Below are 19,575 nucleotides of genomic sequence, written 5' to 3'. Positions count from 1 at the left end.
TTTGTATTTTCTTTTAGGAATAGTTTCTAGATTTCAGTGTACAAATCTTTTGCCTCCTTGGTTCAGTTTATTCCTTAGTATTTTATCCTTGCTGTTGCTATAGTAAATGAGATTTGTTTAAAAATTTTTTTTGGATTGATCATTGTTAGTGCATGGAAATGCAAATGATTTTTGAAAAATTTTTATATTAAGGTGCTATGTGGTATTCTGTTGTATGCATAGCACAATTCGCTTAACCGGTCTCCTATTGAGGAATATCTATGTTATTTACAAAGCTTTGATGTTACAAACAATGCTGCAGTGAATAGTCTTGTGAACATCTCATTTTTCACATATATCTGTTGGATAAATTCCTAGAAGTTAAATTTCTGTATTAAAGGATATACACATTTAAAAATTTCATAGATATTGCCAAAGCGTTATGATTCTGACATAAAATAGTCACAATTTGTGATGGTATTTATTACAAATTATGAGAGCATCTATTTTCTCCTCCAATTTGCTCTTTTAATGGTAATTTACTTTGTCTTTCTTCCAAAGCAGATTCACAAATTACACATTTATGGTCGAGAGTCCAAGAAAGGGTTTTATGTTGATTTCTGTGGCAATTTGATGAAAAATATGAAAGAGATATGGGCCAGTGAACTTTTTCTAAAATATAGCTGAAGGAAACTCATTGAGAATCATCTACTAAAAGTGATGTATGTACAATAATCTATCAGTAAAACTTTGTTAGTCATCCTTTATTGGACTTGTCTTTCTTATGATTCACACATCTTAAAAATTCTGTGATTATCATTTTGTTATTAAGATAGTTCTCTATTTGTGGAATTTGTCATTTAATGCTGTTTAGTGTTAAGGAGTCTTGTCAGCAAGAACTAGTTTAAAAGCCATGTGCTGTCATGTAATGGAGTGGCTCTCCTGTCAAATTTATTGCATTTCCCAAGGAGGAAAATATAACTTCTGCAAATTGTATGTTTAAGTGACATTTAATGTATGGAAGACAAGAATAAAATCAGTATACCAGATACAGAAGGCTAGTTTGTATATTTGGCAATGGTACTTGAATACTTGACAGAGGACTTGAAATGTGTAAAAGCTTCTCTTGGTTAAAAAGTTGCCTGAGTCTATCAGATTATCAAAGTGTTCCATTCAAGAAAGGCTCATCACTTGCTATTCCAGTAGAAAGCAGCAACCCTGTCACCTAAACACAACAGGAGGTCTTGCAAATTTCAAGAAAAGTAAATGGAATGGACTAAAACATGTATGGCGGAATAAAATTGGAAATAAAATTTGAAGCCATCCGATTTAGAGAACTGATTTGTGATTTGCAGAGATTACCAATCGACAGTTAAATTATAGAACATGAAAGTTGGAGAGGCTTTTAGAGCTCATCCAGCCAAACCTCTGTAATGAGGAGAAAATAGACCTAGATTGGTTGGTCTGTGAGCTAAAGATCATATCAGACTGGGGAAAAGGTCGATGTGTATGTGTATTCCAAGTGGCAGTTTTGGATTTATTCAATATTGAAAGAATTGTATGCAGATCTCAAGTTGGTCTTATGTTACACACACACACACACACACACGCACAGAGGCATACATTGGGGATATTGTGGGTTTGGTTCCAGACCACCACAAGAAAGCAAATAGCACAATAAAGCCAGTCACAGGAACTTTTTGGTTTCCCAGGACATATAAAAGTTATGTTGACACTATGCTATAGCCTATTAAGTCTATTAATATTAAGTGGCATTATGTCTGAAAATATATACATGCCTTAATTAAAAATACTTTATCGCTAAAAAATGCTAACCATCATCTGAGCCTTCTGTAAGTCATAATCTTTTTGCTGGTGGAGGGTCTTGCCTCAATGCTGATGGCTGCTGACTGATCAGGGTGGTTATTGCTGAAGGTTGGGGTGGCTGTGGCAACTTCTTAAAATAAGACAACAGTGAAGTTTGCCACATTGATTGATTCTTTCTTTCATGAATGATTTCTCTGCAGCATGTGATGCTGTTTGATAGCATTTTACCCACAGAACTTCTTTCGAAATTGGAATCAATCCTCTCAAACCCTGCTACTGCTTTATTGACTAAGTTTATGTAATATCCTAAATTCTTTGTTGTCATTTCAATAATCTTCACAGCATCTTCTCCAGGAGTAGATTCCATCTCAAAAAACCACCTTCTTTGCTCATCCACAAGAAGCAACTCCTCATCTGTGAAAGTTTAATCATGTGATTGGAGCAATATAGTCACATCCTCACGTTCCACTTCCAATTCTAGTTCTCTTGCTGTTTCCACCACATCTGCCGTTAACTTCCTCCGCTGAAGTCTTGAACCCCTCAAAGTCACCCATGAGGTTTGGAATCAACTTCTTCTAAACTCCTGTTAATGTTGCTATTTTGACCTGTTCCCATGAATCACAAATATTCTTAGTGGCATCTGGAATGGTGAATCCTTTCCAGAAGGTTTGCAATTTACTTTGCCCTGGTCCATCAGTGGAGTCACTAACTGTGGCAGCTATAGCATTACAAAATGTATTTCTTCAATAATAAGACTTGAAAGTTGAAGTTACTCCTTGGTCCATGGGCTGCAGAATGGATGTTGTGTGAGGAGGCACGAACACAATATTAATCTCGTTGCAGTCTCCATCAGAGCTCTTGGGTGACCAGGTGCATTGTCAATAAGCAGTAATATTTTGAAAGGAATCTTTTGTTCTGAGAAGTAGGTCTCAATGGTGGGCTTGAAATATTGACTCAACCATGTTGTAAATAGATGTGCTGTCATCCAGGCTTTGTTGTTTGATTTATAGAGCTTAGACAGAGTACCTTTAGCATAATTCTTAAGGGTCCTAGGATTTTCAGAATGGTACATGAGCATTGGCTTTAACTTGAAGTTACCAGGTACATTAGCCCCTAATGAGAGAGTCAGCCTGTCCTTTGAAGCTTTGAAGCAAGGCATTGACTTTTCCTCGCCAGTTATGAAAGTCCTAGATGGCATCTTCTTCTAATATAAGGCTGTTTTGTCTACATTGAATATCTGTTGTTTAGTGTGGCCACCGTCATCTTTATCCTGGTTAGATCTTCTGGAGAACTTGCTGCAGCTTCTATGTCAGCACTTGCTGCTTCACCTTGCACTTTCTTGTTATGGAGATGGTTTCTTTCCTTGCAAGTCATGGACCAACCTCTGCTAGCTTCAAACTTTTCTTCTGCAGCTTGCTCACTTCTCTCAGCCTTTGGAGGATTGAAGAGTTAGGACCTTGCTCCGCATTAGGCTTTGGGTATAGGGGATGTTGTGGCTGGTTTGATCTTCTATCCAGACTACTAAAACTTTCTCCATATCAGCAATAAGGCTCTTTCGCTTTTTTATTTGCGTGTTCGCTGAAGTAGCACTTTTAATTTCCTTCAAGAACTTTTCGTTTGCATTCACAGCTTGGCTAATTGTTTGGCATAAGAGGCCTAGCTTTCAGCCTGTCTTGGCTTTTGATATGTCTTCCTCACTAAGCTTAATCATTTCTAGGTTTTGATTTAAAGTGAGAGACATGCGACTCTTCCTTTCACTTGGAACACCCATAGGCCATTGTAGGGTTATTAATTGGCCTAATGTTAATATTGTGTCTCAGCGAATAGGGAGGCCAGAGGAGTGGGAGAGAGAAGGGAAATTGCTGTCCGAACACACATCTATTCAGTTTGCTGTCTTATGTAGGTGAGGTTTGTGGTGCCCTAAAACAATTATAGTAGTAATCTCAAAGACCACTGATCACAGATCATGATAACAAATATAGTAATAATGAAAACATTTGAAATTTTGCGAGAATTTCCAAAATGTGGTGCACAGACATGAAGTAAGCAAATGCTCTTGGAAAAATGGCACCAACAGACTTGCTCAAGGCCACAGACCTTCAATTTGTAAAAAGTGCAATGTGTGAGAAGAGCAATAAAGTGAAGCGCAATAACACGAGGTATGTCTGTGACTATGTTTATTTTTTTTTTTTAAAGATTTTCTTTTTCCTTTTTCTCCCCAAAGACCCTGGTACATATTTGTATTATATTCTTCGTTGTGGGTCCTTCCAGTTGTGGCATGTGGGACACCGCCTCAGCGTGGTTTGATGAGCATGCCATGTCCGCGCCCAGGACTCCAACCGACGAAACACTGGGCCACCTGCAGTGGAGCGCGGGAACTTAACCACTCGGCCGCGGGTTTATGTTTTTAAGCATTGTGGCATGCTGACTATTATATATAAAACATCTAGGAAAGCAAAGAACTCGATAACCTGGAATATAAGAAAAAATATACAATATGGCCATATAGAGTAGTGATTAAGAGGGCAGTGTCTGATCTGAATTTCAGTTCCATGACCGTGGGACTTTGTGTCTTGGTTTCCTCATCTGGAAAATGTAGCTAACAAGTGTTTATCTGCCTCAAAGGGCATAAGGATTACATGAGATAACCCAGATAAAGGCTTAGTATAGTGATATACTAATATTATAGTATTCATATACAGTGTTATTCTATAGTAAAATATTGTTTTGTCAATAAGTGCAAGAAAAGAAGACGGGTCAAAAAGCACTTTCCGAATAAAGTCAAAATACGACACTAGCACTTTCAGGTCAATGGGACTGACCTGGACCCCCCACGACAAGGTAGACGGGATCAAACGACGTAGACCGCCTTAGCAACAGGCCCCCAACGAAGGTGTGTCTTCGCGGCCAATAAGCGCCTGCGCCCCGGCGGAGGGAGCCGGTGGACGACGGGACGCGGCAGAGGGAGGCCGCGCCACCTCTCCTGCCTGAGCCTCGGCCCCACAGAACGGCGGCAGCGACGGCGGCGCTTTGTTTCCGCGGCTCCTGCGGCGGTGGCGGCGGCAGCGGCCTTCGAGCTGTGGGGAGGATCCAGCAGCAGCTGCGGTGACGACGACGACGAGGCCCGTGCATTTCTGTGGTAACCGGGCGCCGGGAGCGCAGAGTGGTGCCCTCCGCTCGCTGAAGCCAAGTAGGCATTGAAGCGAAACCGTGACTGCTGAACCCCTGAGGTAAAACAAGCCCGTCTCCCGGGTCCCGGCGGCTGGGCCTCCGCGCCCTCTGCGTCGGGAAGCGCTGGCGTGAGGGCTGAGGCTGGTGCGTTGCTTGGCGGCGAGAGGCATCCTTTTCCCTTTGGGGAGAAGGCTTCGGCGCTCGACTCAGGCCGGGGTGGGGGTGGCGTGGGGGGCGCTCCCTCCAGCCTCCTGGGCCGCCGCGGCTCAGCCGCCCTCCTCTGTTGCTTCTCCGGAGCTGGTGGGATTGAGACTCCCAAGCCGGAGGCGGGTGTTGGTATCCCGGTCATTCCTCCTAATCTTGGGGCCTGGAAACTGCGTGGGGCAGCGGTGGGGGTGGGGGGTGGGAAGCGGGGGAGGGGCGGGCGAGCAGGCGGGAGGATGCGAGATCCTGGGACAGCTCAGTGGCGTTTCGGCTGCTGGAGACGGGAAGTACCCCGGCCTTGCGGAATGTTTTTTTCGGCAGCCCCTGGGGTCAGTCCGTTTTTTGGGGGTGAGTGGGAGGGCTTGCCTGGCATTTCCGTTCTTTCTGTGCGCTGATATCCTTGGGTCTACCTCGAGGCGGGGGATACTAACGCAGGGTTTTCCTCCTGGAGGACTCGTGTGCGTTGCTTTTTGTGAAGTCTGGCTTTAGTGGGTGGGAAGGCAGACCTCAAACGTTTCTCCACTTTCTGGGCAAATTTCGAGCAAAAGTAATTAGAGCCTATTTATTTCTTCCACGAGGGATGGGAAGTAAGATTTATTGCAAGGGAAGCTGTGCCTGGCAGGCCACCTCTTAGCAATCAAGTGCGTTTGGAGGCTGTTTTTCTCTTGTGCTTTTTTTTTCTTTTAAAGATTGTATTTTTCCTTTTTCTCCCAAAGCCCCCCAGTACACAGTTGTGTATTTTCAGTTGTGGGTCCTTCTAGGTGTGGCGTGTGGGACGCCGCCTCAGCGTGGCTTGATGAGCGGTGCCGTGTTCCCGCACCCAGGATTATGAACCGGCGAAACCCAGAACCGCCGAAGCGGAGCGCAGGAACTTAACCCCTCGGCCCTGGGCCGGCCCCTCTCTTGTGCTTCTGATTTGCGTCCTGATAGTGTCTAAAAATATGGGTTGTTCATATCAGATGTATACCACTTTTACACAGCTGGCTGGCTTGCTTTTCAGGCAGTTTGACGTTTGACTTTTCATCCCTAGTGAATTAAGTAATTTTTCTACTGTGAGATGTATCCTTGGCGCCTAGTGGCAAAGTAAAGAAAATTACAGGGAGCAGGGATCAGAATTCCATTCGTAGCTGGCAAAAAGGTGCCTTTGAGTAACTGTTAGGATGGTATACGTTTCTAGAGCACTTTAGCTAGCGTGTAGAGTTTGGGAACGAGCCTCTGATACCTCTTATGCCTATTTTTCTGCATTAACAAGCAGTAGATAGATGTTTTTTTTCCCCTCAAGAAAAAATAATACGCTTTGGTTCTTAGATTATGGATCCGTAATTGTGTAAAGATTGTCGCTTTGGTTTCTGAACTTGTGTTAATTGGCCCAAGTACAATAAACCTTTATTTACGGGTTATTGGGCACATGAGGTACCCAGTACAACTTGTTGGTTGTTTATTATCAGGCATTCATGTTCATATACATGAAGGGTGTACCTTACAGTTAAATATGACCTTTAGATTTCACTAAGTCTCACAAAGTCTGCATTTAAGACCATAGGTTGAACTTGGATTTTCTCTCGTTCTTTAGGGTGAACAAATTATTTATGTCTAGACTTTCAGGATAGAATTATTCATGTTATGCCAGGGTCACTTTTTCTTATGGGTCTTGAATTTCTGTAGATCTTGTTGCTAAGAGTAATAATCATAACTAAAATCGAGTGCTTATTGTTAACCTTTACCTGTATAATCTTGATTACTTCTCGAAACAACCCTATGGAGAAGGTACGTGGTGTTCCTCATTTTACAGATGAGGAGGAAACTGAGACAGAGAATCAAAGAACTTGACCAAAGTTATGTAGTTTGTAATTGGTGGAGCTGGAATTGAACCCACTCTTGACTCTGAAGCTTATGTTCTTAACCACAAGACGTTAATGCCTCCTTGAGCTGCCAGATGTAACGCGATTCTGACCATTTTAATTTGGCCCCAGTATTATAATGGAAGAAGTTCATGGTAGCTACTGTTGTGGTCATTTGGTGTAGGTCTTTGAGTTTGTAGCTGTTTATAATATTTTGACTTGTGTGTCCAGATGAGATAGTGAGATAACCGAAACATTTAATTCCAGGAGAGTCTTAAGCTATGTGAAAAACCGTCTGTAAAGAACCACAAATATAAATGTAGAGAATTAATTTTAAAAAGTTTTTCCTTCCTGATTATTTACTATGAAGGAGCTCAAAGTGGGTGTTGAGAAGAACTTTCTCAGGCTGAAGTGTCATTCATCTCAAGTCATAATCGTAGTTAAAGGATAATGTAACAGTAATGCTTGAGTGAGTTGAACCCACAATACTGAATCACTCTTGATTCTCTTATAATATGAAATAATACGAACTATATAATACATTATCATTAACTTTATTTTACACAAATAGTTCCAGGTGTTTTCTTTATCAGATCTTCTGTCGAACACTAAGAGCAAAGATTAGTTCTAATTTTTACTTGTGTTTATAAACAAAGAAAGTTTTCTAGGGTTTTGTGGTGAAAAAATAGCCCAAAGGCAAGAGGCAGGAAAAGAAACGCATGACCTGGCTAAATCATACATTGAAAAATCAGTGGGGGAAAAAAAAACCTTTAAAGGTTTTGTTATTGTTTTTAGAGAGTTTTTAAAATTTGTTTTATTTTAAATAGGATTGGCTTGTTTTTTCAAATGTTTGGCATTATGAAAGACCAGCCTCTGATTGACAGGTAAACTTAGCTGTAATTTATTTTCATGTAAACCTCTTTGAGATTTGATGTGACTTGTCATTTTAATCCTTATGGCAGCTGATTAGTTGAAAAGCTGACAGCAGTATAACTAGTTATTGGTCTTAAATTTAAAAAGGCAGAATGTCTTAGGAAGTGTCTGTTAGGCTGGTAGTTCACAATCAGTTACACACTACGCTAATTTTTTTTTTTTTTTTTTGAAGATTGGCACCTGAGCTAACGTCTGTTGCCCATCTTCTTCTTTTTTCTTCTTCTCCCTGAAGCCCCCCAGTACATAGTTCTATATTCTAGTTGTAGGTCCTTCTGGCTCTGCTCTGTGGGACACTGCCTCAGCATGGCCTGATGAGCAGTGCTAGGGCCGCGCCCAAGAGCCGAACCAGGGAAACCCTGGGCCGCCAAAGCAGAGCGCTCGAACTTAACCACTTGGCCACGGGTCCGGCCCCCATACTAACCTAATTTTTGAAAAATGTAACCTGTGAAGTGTTTGCATTCTCACTATGTGGAAAGCATTAAGCCAGGCCTGTGGTGGGAGAGTAGATGCAAATTTTATAAAGGGTTTTGAAAGCATTTAAATACCAGCTGTTTGGTTATGTTATTGCTTGGGGCTTTAATTTTGATCAGGGCAGTTCTCATTATTGGCACCCTCTGGTGTAGTTGGCCATGAGTTTTCAGTTATATGTTGTATTTCTAGAGATGAGATAAATGTGGTACTTAAAGGAATTTCTGTATAGATATAGGTGTGTGAAATAATTTTTTTCTGTAAGAAATTGTGTGAATTTATGTGCCTATTTCACTCTTGGAGTCTGAATAAGTTTATGGATTGGGTGACAGGATACAGGCAATTGTTGGGTTTACATGAGGTCCTTTCCTCTAGACCTTGAATGTTTTCTTGGACGTGGCAGAAGCTGTTCAAATGGTTTAAGTCACTGGAAAATGGTGTATGGATCTTTCTTTAGGAATGTTGAATCTAGCAGGGCAGTAAAAGGAGTGTCCAAGTAGGATCTCTCTGTACCTGGGTTTTTTTTTTTTTTTGAGATTTTATTTTTCTTCCTTCTCCCCAAAGCCCCCCAGTACATAGTGGTATATATTTTAGTTGTGGGTCCTTCTTGTTGCGGTACATGGGATGCCGCCTCAGCCTGGCCTGATGAGAGGTGCTGGGTCTGCGCCCAGGATTCGAACTGGTAAGACCCCGGGCCACCGAAGCAGAGCACGCAAACTTTACCACTTGGCCATGGGGCCGGCCCCTGTACCTGTTTCTTAATGCTTGTCTTATGATTGGCTTGATAGCTGACATACAGGATGGTTAACCTCCATTTCTCCATCTGTGAACTGGGAGTGAGTTTAATAGATACTGCTAAAGTGTAAAGTTGTTCAGGGGGAGGTAACATGGTTGTAACAGCAGTTCTTAGAAGACAATAAACTAAAGCTCTTTGGGGTCTTTGTTAATTTTTAAGTGTTTTAAGAGCATAAAGAGATCCCGAGACTAAAAGTTTGACAACTGCTGGTGTAGAGGAATGAACACTGAACTTGGAGCTAAACCTGGTTTTCTGGTTATAGCCCTGTTGCTTAACTGATTGTGTGGCCTTGGACAAATCATTTATCCTTTCTAGAGCTCTACTTTGTCATTTACAAAATGAAGTTGTACTAGATGTTCTATCGTTATTTAAAAACTCCTGCTTATGTGTGTTGATCCTTTTTTGATTTTACTTGCCTTTTGTGGGGGTAGAGAGAAGGGTGGTGATGAGGTTAAGTTTCTTTATTCAATGTATGCATATCTTTTTTGCCTTAAAGCTTACGTTGGTTGGGATACAGGTGTTTTGTTGCTAATATGATGTCATAGTATCATGTACACATACTTTTGCAAACGTTTATTGGAAAGGAAAAACTTTTTGATGGGAAGTTTGTTAATGTGCCTTAGGATATCTTCTGTTTTGAAAGATTACTATATTCAGTGTATTATATTTCTGCCCTTTAATGATTGGAGATGATGCTTTTGAAAAGACCTATATTAATTCTAGCCATTAATACTTTCTGTCCTGGGAAAAGTTTCTGCGACTTTTTTACTGTAGCCACTATTTTCACCTCCTGACTCTGAGACTCTCAGTTTTGGTTTGAAGTAGCAATTCTTGGTATCTGTAGTCTGGCTTTTTTGTTAACTGTTCCATGCAATATTTGTTTAAGAATTATTGGTATGGCTGTGGTGTTCATGTATGTGTGTGTGTGTGTGTGTGTGTGTGTATCTCCTATACTTTTTATTTTGGGGGAATGCTTTATTAGTCGATCAAATACTTGAGTATCAGCTAGGGACCAGGCACGGTGCTAGGGTATCCAAAGGGTAATAAGATAAAATTCCTGCCTCCTTAAGGCGTTCTTTTTTCTTTTTTTGGAGGTAGATTCTCCCTGAGCTACCATCTTGCCAGTCTCCCTCTATTTTGTCTGTGGGTCACCACCACAGCATGGCTCCTGATGAGTGGTGTAGGTTTGTGCCTGGGAACTGAACCTGGGCTGCCAAAGCGGAGTGTGCTGAACTTCACCACTAGGCCATGAGGCCAGCCCCCCTTAAGGCATTCTTAATCTAGTTAGGGAGATAGTAAGTAAATAAGCAGTTACAAAGCAGTGCTAAAATGGAGGTATATTGGCTGTGTTAGGCATCAGAAATGAAGGAAAGCCTAATTTGGGGGATGTCTAGGAAAGTTTTTCAGAGGAGATGGTATCTGTATTGGGTGTCGAAGATGAGTTAGGATGAGTTGAGGATTGGCTGTGAAAAAGGGCAGTCCAGGCAGAGGGATTAGTATGGTTAAAGATTAGTCTTATTTTCCACATAGCAGAGCAGATAAGATATGTACACAAATAGTTTTAAACCAGGATATAAAATGATGAATGCTGCATTAGGTCAAAACTAAGTTTCTGTGGGAGTTCAGAGTAGGAAGAGATTTGTGATGAGGTCCGGGAAAGGCTTTATGGAAAGATAGCATTTGAATCTTGGAGAAGGGGCACAGTTTTGACAAAGAAGACTGGGGCAGGATTCCGGATGTGAGGTATAGCAGTTTGAGCAAGGAATGTATAAATTAGTGTTTTCTGTTTGGAAGAAGGTCAACTTAAAAGCTCAACTCCTGGACGAATAGTGTATAATGATTGTGCAATTAGTATGTTTTTCCCAGCTCTATTGATATGTAATTGACGTATGTCATTGTGTAAGTTTAAGGTGTGTAGTGTGATGATTTGATGGATGTATATATTTTGAAATGATTAGCACAATAATGTTAGTTGATACATCCTTCACCTCACATAATTAACGTTTTTGTTAATTATGTTGTTGTGGTGAGAGCATTTAAGATCTACTCTCTAGCAACTTTCAAGTACGTAATACAGTATCATTAACTATAGTCTCCACGCTGTACCTTAGATCCTCAGAACTTTTTCATCTTATAGTGCAGTTTTGGTATGCTAACTTTTGTGGCTTCATCTTGTAAAAGCCACGTGCCCTTGTGAATGATCCTGATAATTTCAGTTCAGAAGAACTGTCAAAAGTATTTCTCACTTTTCTTAAGGATTGTGTAGAATTTAACACAGATTTTGAATGACTATGATTGTTCAAAATCTGTCCTTAGTTGTCTTTGCTTTGGTCATTTGATGTGGTCAGTTGACTTTTGGGTGACATTTGATTTATAAAATGAAAAATCAAAAATAATTTATTTTCCAGTAATACTAGATTTATTTTGCCTTTTGAATTACATTGTTTTTTTTTTTGGTTTATTTGCTAGCATTCCAAACTTAGTTCTGCTGTAATGCTTGTTTTGAAAATGTTGATTTGGTTGAACAAAATTAATCTATCGGAACAATTTGAGCCTAAGACAAAATTTGCATTTGCAAATAAACAGGATTTGGTCTGCAAGGTCAAGGGTCAGCAAACTATGGCCACTAACCAGTGGCCTATTTTTGTGAAATTGGAATACACCCAAGACCATTTGTTTACATTGTCTGTGGCTACTTTTGTACCACAGTCTCAAAGTTGAATAGTTGCAATAGAGACCTAATGGCCCACAAAGCCTAAAATGTTTACTATCTGGCCTTTTATAGAAAGATTCTGCCCTAGGTGAATGCAGAAAACTGCATCCAGCTGAACTGAGCTATATTAAAATACATGGATATACGTGCACACACCTCAAACATACATCAGCTCCCTCAGTTTACCCCTTGTGTTATGAGCCACATCCATCACATCTGTTGTTACAGTTGTCCATCCAATTTCAGATAACCGTCCTTCCATCACTTTATAATAATTCATAAGCTGCAACCCTTCTGAGGCCCATTTCCACAGGCACATGTCATGTCTTTTTCAAGGTAAGTGCCATATTACTGTATTTGTGTATTTCTTAATCACTTAACATGTGTACACTTGTGCTACTGTGTTTTTTAGGTTTCTATCTTTTTAAAAAATGTGTCACTGATGAAACTTTTTGAGTCTTACTGCTTCTAAGTCCATTTTTCCTGTGAGTCTTATGGTGTTCGTTGCATAATATTGCATAACCTGGTGATTTTTAGGAACTCATGTTGTGTGATTGCAGAACTGACTGTAATTGTCATCCTTCGAAAGTACTAATTCATTTACCAGATATTTCTTGGACTGTGTGAGGATTAAATGAATTAGTGGACACAAAACACTTAGATTAGTGTCTGGGACATAATAATTACTCAAATATTAGTTATTACTGATTACTATTACCATGTGCCAATAACTGTTCTAAGAATTGCTTAGGTGAACAAGACAAATTAAGACCCCACCCCCATGGAGCTTTCATTATGCTTTAAAAAACCTGTATTAATATACATTTTGGCTAGTAACTCAGTCCTCCCCACAAAAGACATTGTTTGTTTTTTTTCCTGCTTTTTCTCCCCAGATCCCCCCAGTACGTAGTTGTATGCTTTAGTTGTGTGTCCTTCTAGTTGCGGCATGTGGGATGCTGCCTCAACATGGACTAATGAGCCGTGCCATGTCGGCACTCAGGATCTGAACCAGCGAAACCCTCGGCCGCCAAAGCGGAGTGCGTGAACTTAACCACTCGGCCATGGGGCCAGCCCCAGACATTTTGTTTTTATAAATAATATTTTTTTAATATCTATCCGTTTGCTTAAAACAATTTTCTAGTCACTGTCTCATTGACCTTATGTAATGTTTTATTGAATAAGTTTTTGAATTTTTTATAACTATAACCCCGGGAAATGAATCTGATCTACCTTCAAGGAGATAATTATCTCCTTTTTTACTATAGTTCAAAATAAAAAGGTAAACAATATAATTTCAGACTTAGAAAATTTTACAAATTAGAAAATAATACAAAGATTCTCATATGCCCTTCACCCAGATTTAGCACATGGTAATATTTTACCACATTTGCTTTATCATTCCCTATTATTATTTTTCTGAGTCATTTGGGAGTAAATTTCAGACATGATCCTTCTTTACACTGAATACTTTGACATGTATTCCCCCCAAATAGAAGTATTTTCTTATGTAACCTCAGTATAGTTAGCAAATTAGAAGTGAACACTGATAACAATACTATTTCTAATCTATAGACCTTATTCATATTTTACCACTTGCTCCATAATGTCTTTTATACTGAGAGACAAAGATTTCTTTTTTTTCTGGCCCGGGATTCAATTCTGGGACATGCATTGCATTTCATTGTCATGTCTCTTTAATCTTCTTTAATCTGGAGCAGTTCACCTTGCTGTTTTCTCCCTTCAGTCTTTTGAAGAACACAGGTCCATTAATTGGGGTTTGTCTGATGTTTCTTTGTGATTCTGTATTTTGCTAGGAATACTATGAGGTGATGTGTCTTTCTCTCAGCACATTTTATCAGGAGGCATATGATATCTTTGCTTTTACTGTATTTTAAAGTGATTTTGCTTTTAATACTGATTGTTAATCAGCTCATTCTCTGCCATTAATGTAGAGATTTGAAGGTAGGCTTGGTTAATTTCTATAGAGTCGGAGAGAATTTCTCCACCTCTCATTTCTCTTGTCATTCCCCTTTCCTCCTTCCTCAGATACCCCCCAAATTCAAAACCAAAACACCCTGTTTATGAACTCTCGTTGTGTATTCTGAGTATCTACTAAAAATAGAGAACTAAGAGTGAATGTCTCACATTAAAGTGACTGAACCTGTTACTCATTAAGTATGTGAAATAATACATTTCGTTCAAAGGCTGACTATAGTGCATCCAACACAGCTTACTGAATACCTCACTTTAGAGACAGAAGGGAAAATATTTGAGGGCACTGAAAGACTTCAGGGTTTTAAAAAAATAGCTCAACAAATCACCACTCTGTTAAGGACTCCCTCGCCAGGCATTATCTTCATTTTAATAAACATTTATTATTCCTCTGTACAAGGCAATTGGTTATTTCCCACGTGGGGAAAAAGAGCTGAACCCAGACCAGTTTCCTTCTTTGAGGAGCTTACACTCTAGTAGAGAGTACTCGGAGTTTTAAACAAGGAACTACAAGCAGAATGTATTGCTTATTATAAGAGAAGTAAAAGAAAATTCAGTGGGAGAAGAAGGGAAAGAGAACCTTCTTTGAGCTAAGAGTTGTGGTAAGATAAGATTGGAAAGTCGTGTGAATTTCTTGCAGAGAGCTTTGAATGCTATGCTTAGGAATTTGTACTTTATCCTTATTTATAGACATGGGAAGCCTTTGAATATTTTGAGCATGGAGGTGACAGATGTTTGAGTCTATACTCGATTATGCCAATTACTGGAAATACTGAGAAGATAGTACAGTCCTTTAGGCAAGGAGTATTTTTAGGAGGACATAGGCATATACTTGTAACTCCTATCCCCCCCCAGAAAAAAATAGGAGCATATGCTGAGCACCAACTGAGTGCTACAGGTAATATGTGGTATAATGATAGAGTAGTTTAGTACTCAGATGAGGGGTAGAATGAATTTGGGTAAAAGATGGAGTTTCAAGGCAGGTAAAGATGACTTTTGGGTACACCTTCTTCCTCCTTCCTTCCCAATTTCAAATGTAGTATTAAAATATTTAGATAACTTGTATTCCTTCATACTACCAACTGCTTATTACTGTTTTCCGTGATTTGTCTCTGACATCTGAATTCTAAATGTTTGTCCAATTATTTTTGATGGGAGCTAGGGTTACCTGTCTTACTTGATGGATGAATTGTGGAAACAGGTGCCGTTTTCTGCCTCTAAAGTCTAAACTCATTAAAATTGTGTGGGGTTTTTTTCCCTGCAGAGAAAGAGAACCCCTGTTCTCCCCTAAATACCCTTTTCTTATAATTCCTCACAACAAGAATAAAACTTTTTGCTTTGCTTTCTTGCTTTTGTCACATTCTTTGCCTCCTGTCTCCATTTGAAGAGTCTGCCTTTGGGTGGGGGTTTGGAGTGGTGTATCGATGAAGTTAATGTATTGAGTAAAGCAAAAATCAGTGCACCAAATAAAATGAAACATTTCTTAAGTTCCCAGTAATTTGGCCCACATGAACATGTGACCTTTATTGCAATGTAAGTTTTATTGTTTTGAGTATTATATAGAGACCACTATTTAAACATAATAAGGTAAAATGCAGATCTTATTCAAATATTGCCGCTCTGTTACTAAAATATGTTATTTCTGGGGCTGGCCCGGTGGGGCAGTGGTTGAGTTCGCACGTTCTGCTTCAGCGGCCCAGGGTTTGCCGGTTCGGATCCCAGGTGTGGACATGGCACCGCTTGGCAAGCCATGCTGTGGTAGGCGTCCGACGTATAAAATAGAGGAAGATGGGCAGGGATGTTAGCTCAGGGCCGGTCTTCCTCAGCAAAAAGAGGAGGATTCGTAGCGGATGTTAGCTCAGGGCTAATCTTCCTCAAAAAAAAAGAAGGTATTCCTTACCTCCATCAGAACATTTGTATCTTGTATTTAAAACAATAGACTAGAATTTGTTCAGTCCTTTGTTGTTTCTTAAGTGTTTTGGAAAGCTTGACATTTTCAGACAAATTCTGAATAATGTTTGTTTGCCCAAGGAGGTTCTATAGTACTGAGCCTTATAAAACCAGGAATCCCTAGGTTTTGCCCTTAAGTGCTTTTAGATTAAAAATAAATAAGAAAAGATATTTCATAAATGATATAAATATATTTTCCTGGCAACGAATATGGAGATAGCGTATACATGCACACCTGTGAACTTTCATAACAGATTTTAAAGATGACTCTTAGGCTGGAAGGGAGAACATTAATGGACAAAGATTGGGGTTACTAACCTTGTTATTTGTATATTCCTTTTCTGTTTTTTTAAAATTATGGTAAAATACACATGGTATAAATTTTAGTATTTTAACCACTTTAAAGTGTACAATTCATTGGCATTAAGTATATTCACAATGTTGTGCAACCATCATCACTAATCTCGGGACATTCCCTTTACCCTAAAAAGAAACCCTGTATCTCCTAATGCTCCTTTCCCCATCCCCTTGCAAGCACTAATGTACTTTCTAACTCAGTGGATTTGCCTGTTGTGGAAATTTCGTATAAATGGAATCATATAATATGTGGTCTTTTGTGTCTGGCTTCTTTCACTTAGTATACTGTTTTGAAGACTTATCCATATTGTAGCATGTATCAGTACTTCATTCCTTTTTTTAAAAATTTTTATTGAAAAAAATTTTTTTGAAGATTGGCACCTGAGCTAACAACTGTTGCCAATCTTCTTTCTTTGCCCTGCTTTTTCCCTCCAATCCCCCCCAGTATATAGTTGTATATTTTAGTTGTGGGTCCTTCCAGTTGTGGCATGTGGGACATCGCCTCAGCGTGGTTTGATGAGCGGTGCTGTGTCCCTGCACCAAGGATTATGAACCGGCGAAACCTGGGGCCGCTGCAGCAGAGCGTGTGAACTTAACCACTCAGCCACAGGGCCAACCCCAAGTACTTCATTCGTTTTTATGACTAATTGATACTCCATTGTATGGATATCCTACATTTGTGTATCCATTCACCAGTTCATGGGCATTTGGTTTGTTTCTCCCTTTTGGCTATTGTGAATAGTGCTACTATGAACATTTATGTACATTTTCTTGTTTGGACATATGTGTTCATATCTCTTGGATATAAACCCAAGAGTGGAATTGCTGAGTCGTAATCATAATTTATGGTAATTCTGTGTTTAACTTATTGAGGAAATGCCGAACTGTTTTCTACAGTGGCACATCTTAACATTCCCATCAGCTGTCCTTGAAAGTTTCAGTTTCTGCAGCTCCTTGCCAACGCTTTTCTGGTGTTATAAAAAAAAATATGGCCATTCTAGTGGGTGTGAAGTGATATCTCATTGTGGTCTATTTTATTTTTTTATTTAAGCAAGTTTATTTAGAACCTGTTTAAAAAGACCAAGCAATACTCAGTATAAAAAAACAATTTCAACCAAGATACTTTTAGTATGAGATTATAAACGCTGTAAAATGTGATTAGGGACTGGAGACGAGTAGTGAGAAATAATTTGTACTAATTTTGAATAAAATTTACTATGTACTGTTTATTAAAATAAAAGTTTTGGAGATTCTTTTACATATTTGCGAATGTCTGTGTATTATGGGGAACCCAGCTTTTCTCTCATAGCATAAGGGGAAGTATAGCTTAATGGTAATAAAGACATGGGTTAAAATCTTAATTCAGTTCCATGCTTGCCTTGGAAACTCATTCAATCTCTGAATCTTGATGATTACTTCTACTGAAAATGGGTATTAAAAGTAAAGAAGTGGGGCTGGCCCCGTGGCCGAGCGGTTACGTTCGCGCGCTCCGCTGCAGGCGGCCCAGTGTTTCGTCGGTTCGAATCCTGGGCGCGGACATGGCACTGCTCGTCAGACCACGTTGAGGCAGCGTCCCACATGCCACAACTAGAGGAACCCACAACGAAGAATACACAACTATGTACCGGGGGGCTTTGGGGAGAAAAAGGAAAAAATAAAATCTTAAAAAAAAAAAAAAGGTAAAGAAGTAATTGGAAGTGAATATTAAATAAGATAATGTCATGTACATTTTAAGAGTTCAATATTATTATTGATCAGAGTAGATGTTGTAAGGTGGGATGTTGCAATTTCATAAGGTGCTGTCTTAGTAGGAGAGAAGGCCATAGAGGAAACAGGGGCTCCCATCTTGTAGGACCTGCAAGAAAACCTTAAGGCTTTGGCTTTGGCTTTGTTTATTTAATTGTAATAAAATTTACAAAACATAAAATGTACCATTTTAACTATTTTTAAATGTACAATTCAGTGGCGTTAAATAATTCACGTTGGTGTGCAGCCGTCACCTCCATCCATCTCCAGAACTTTTTCATTATCCCAAACTGAAACACTGTACCCATTAAACAATGGCTCCCCAATCCCCTCTCCCCCCAAACCTCTGGTAACTACCATTCTATTCTCTGTCTCTGAATTTGACTTTTCTAGATACCTCTATATAAGTGGAATCGTGCAATATTTGTCCTTTTGTGTTTGGCTTATTTAACTTAGCATAATGTCCTCAAAGTTCATCCATTTTGTAGCCTGTATCAGAACTTAATTCCTTTGTAAGGCCGAATAATATTCCATTAATTGTATGTATATACCATGTTTATCCATCCATCTGTTGATGGACATTTGGTTCGTTTCTATCTTTTGAGTATAGTGTGTAGTGCTGTTGTAAACAGTGGTGTACAAATGTCTGTTCGCGTCCCTGCTTTCACTTCTTTTGGGTGTACACCTAGAAGTGGAATTCTATCTGTAATGTCTTGAGGAACCAAAATCTGTTTTTTACAGCAGCTGTACTATTTTACATTCCCTGCAATGTATAAGCATTCCACTTTCTTCACATTCTTGCCAACAATGCTTTTTATTTTATTTTTCTGATAATAGCCAACCTAATGGATGTAAAGTGTTATCTCATTGTGGTTTTGATTTGTATTTCACTAATGATTACTGATGTATAGCATCTTTTCACGTGCTTATTGGCTGTTTATGTATCTTCTTTAAAGAAATGTCTGTTGAAGTCTTTTGCCCAATTTTAAATTAGGGTGTTTGGTTTTTTTTTTGTTTAGTTGTAGGAGTCATTTATAAGTTCTGGATATTAATCCGTTATTAGATAGATGATTTGTGAGTATTTTTTCCCTTTCTGTGGGTTGTCTTTTCACTCTCTCGGTTGTGTTCTTTGATGCTCCTCTGTGGTGTCTACATGGGCATCAGGGAATCCGTATTCTGTTTTATCTGACCTGTTGTATTTTTCATCTCTAGTATTTCTAGTTGGTTCTTCTTTATAATTTCGATCTGTTTTGTGAAGTAACTCCAGAACTCATTGACTTGTCTGTCTATATTTCCCTTTACCTCATTGAATATTTTGAGGATAGCTATTTTGAACTCCTCTTCACTTAGTTTACCCACTTCCAAGCCCTCAGGACCTACTTCTGTATTTTTATTGTTTTCCTTTTGGACTGGAGCTTTTATAAATTGCTTGATGGTAGAGGAGCGGTTTTTTCACACTGCTATTATTAGGCTGCAGTTACAGCCTGTCGCCACTAGATGGGGGTCGAGAGGCTTCTTTTCTGAGCCCTGCGCCTTCAGCCAAGATGGCCGCGCCCAGCGTGGGTTGGGGGAGGAGGGGCACTTTCATTTACGCTGAC

The 19,575-nt window shown here is 39.5% G+C and overlaps 1 protein-coding gene across 2 annotated transcripts; it reads right to left on the bottom strand.

Annotated features, from left to right (window-relative positions):
* Positions 1-798: 798 nt before the first annotated feature.
* LOC139044918 (uncharacterized) lies at positions 799-16,912 on the bottom strand. 2 transcript variants are annotated; one of them, XM_070506481.1, is made up of 2 exons: positions 4,629-16,912; positions 799-4,165 (listed from the first exon to the last, which is right to left on the bottom strand). In XM_070506481.1, exon 1 carries the CDS (start codon positions 5,324-5,326, stop codon positions 4,658-4,660), a length of 669 nt encoding a protein of 222 aa, XP_070362582.1. In that variant the 5' UTR covers positions 5,327-16,912; the 3' UTR covers positions 799-4,165; positions 4,629-4,657. The 2 variants fall into 2 exon arrangements, with proteins under 2 accessions (XP_070362582.1, XP_070362581.1); XM_070506480.1 differs by having other exon boundaries at positions 799-4,277; positions 4,629-16,909.
* Positions 16,913-19,575: the final 2,663 nt, after the last annotated feature.

The sequence above is a fragment of the Equus asinus genome, chromosome 3 (genome assembly GCF_041296235.1).
Source record: "Equus asinus isolate D_3611 breed Donkey chromosome 3, EquAss-T2T_v2, whole genome shotgun sequence".
Taxonomy (NCBI): domain Eukaryota; kingdom Metazoa; phylum Chordata; class Mammalia; order Perissodactyla; family Equidae; genus Equus; species Equus asinus.
The sequence above is the reverse complement of the archived record's forward strand: the minus strand, read 5'-3'. Positions and strand labels throughout refer to the sequence as shown.

What these genes read in the sequence shown, in the direction of transcription:
- LOC139044918 (XM_070506481.1), bottom strand. Translation starts at nt 5,326, where the DNA reads ATGACCGGGATACCAACACCCGCCTCCGGCTTGGGAGTCTCAATCCCA.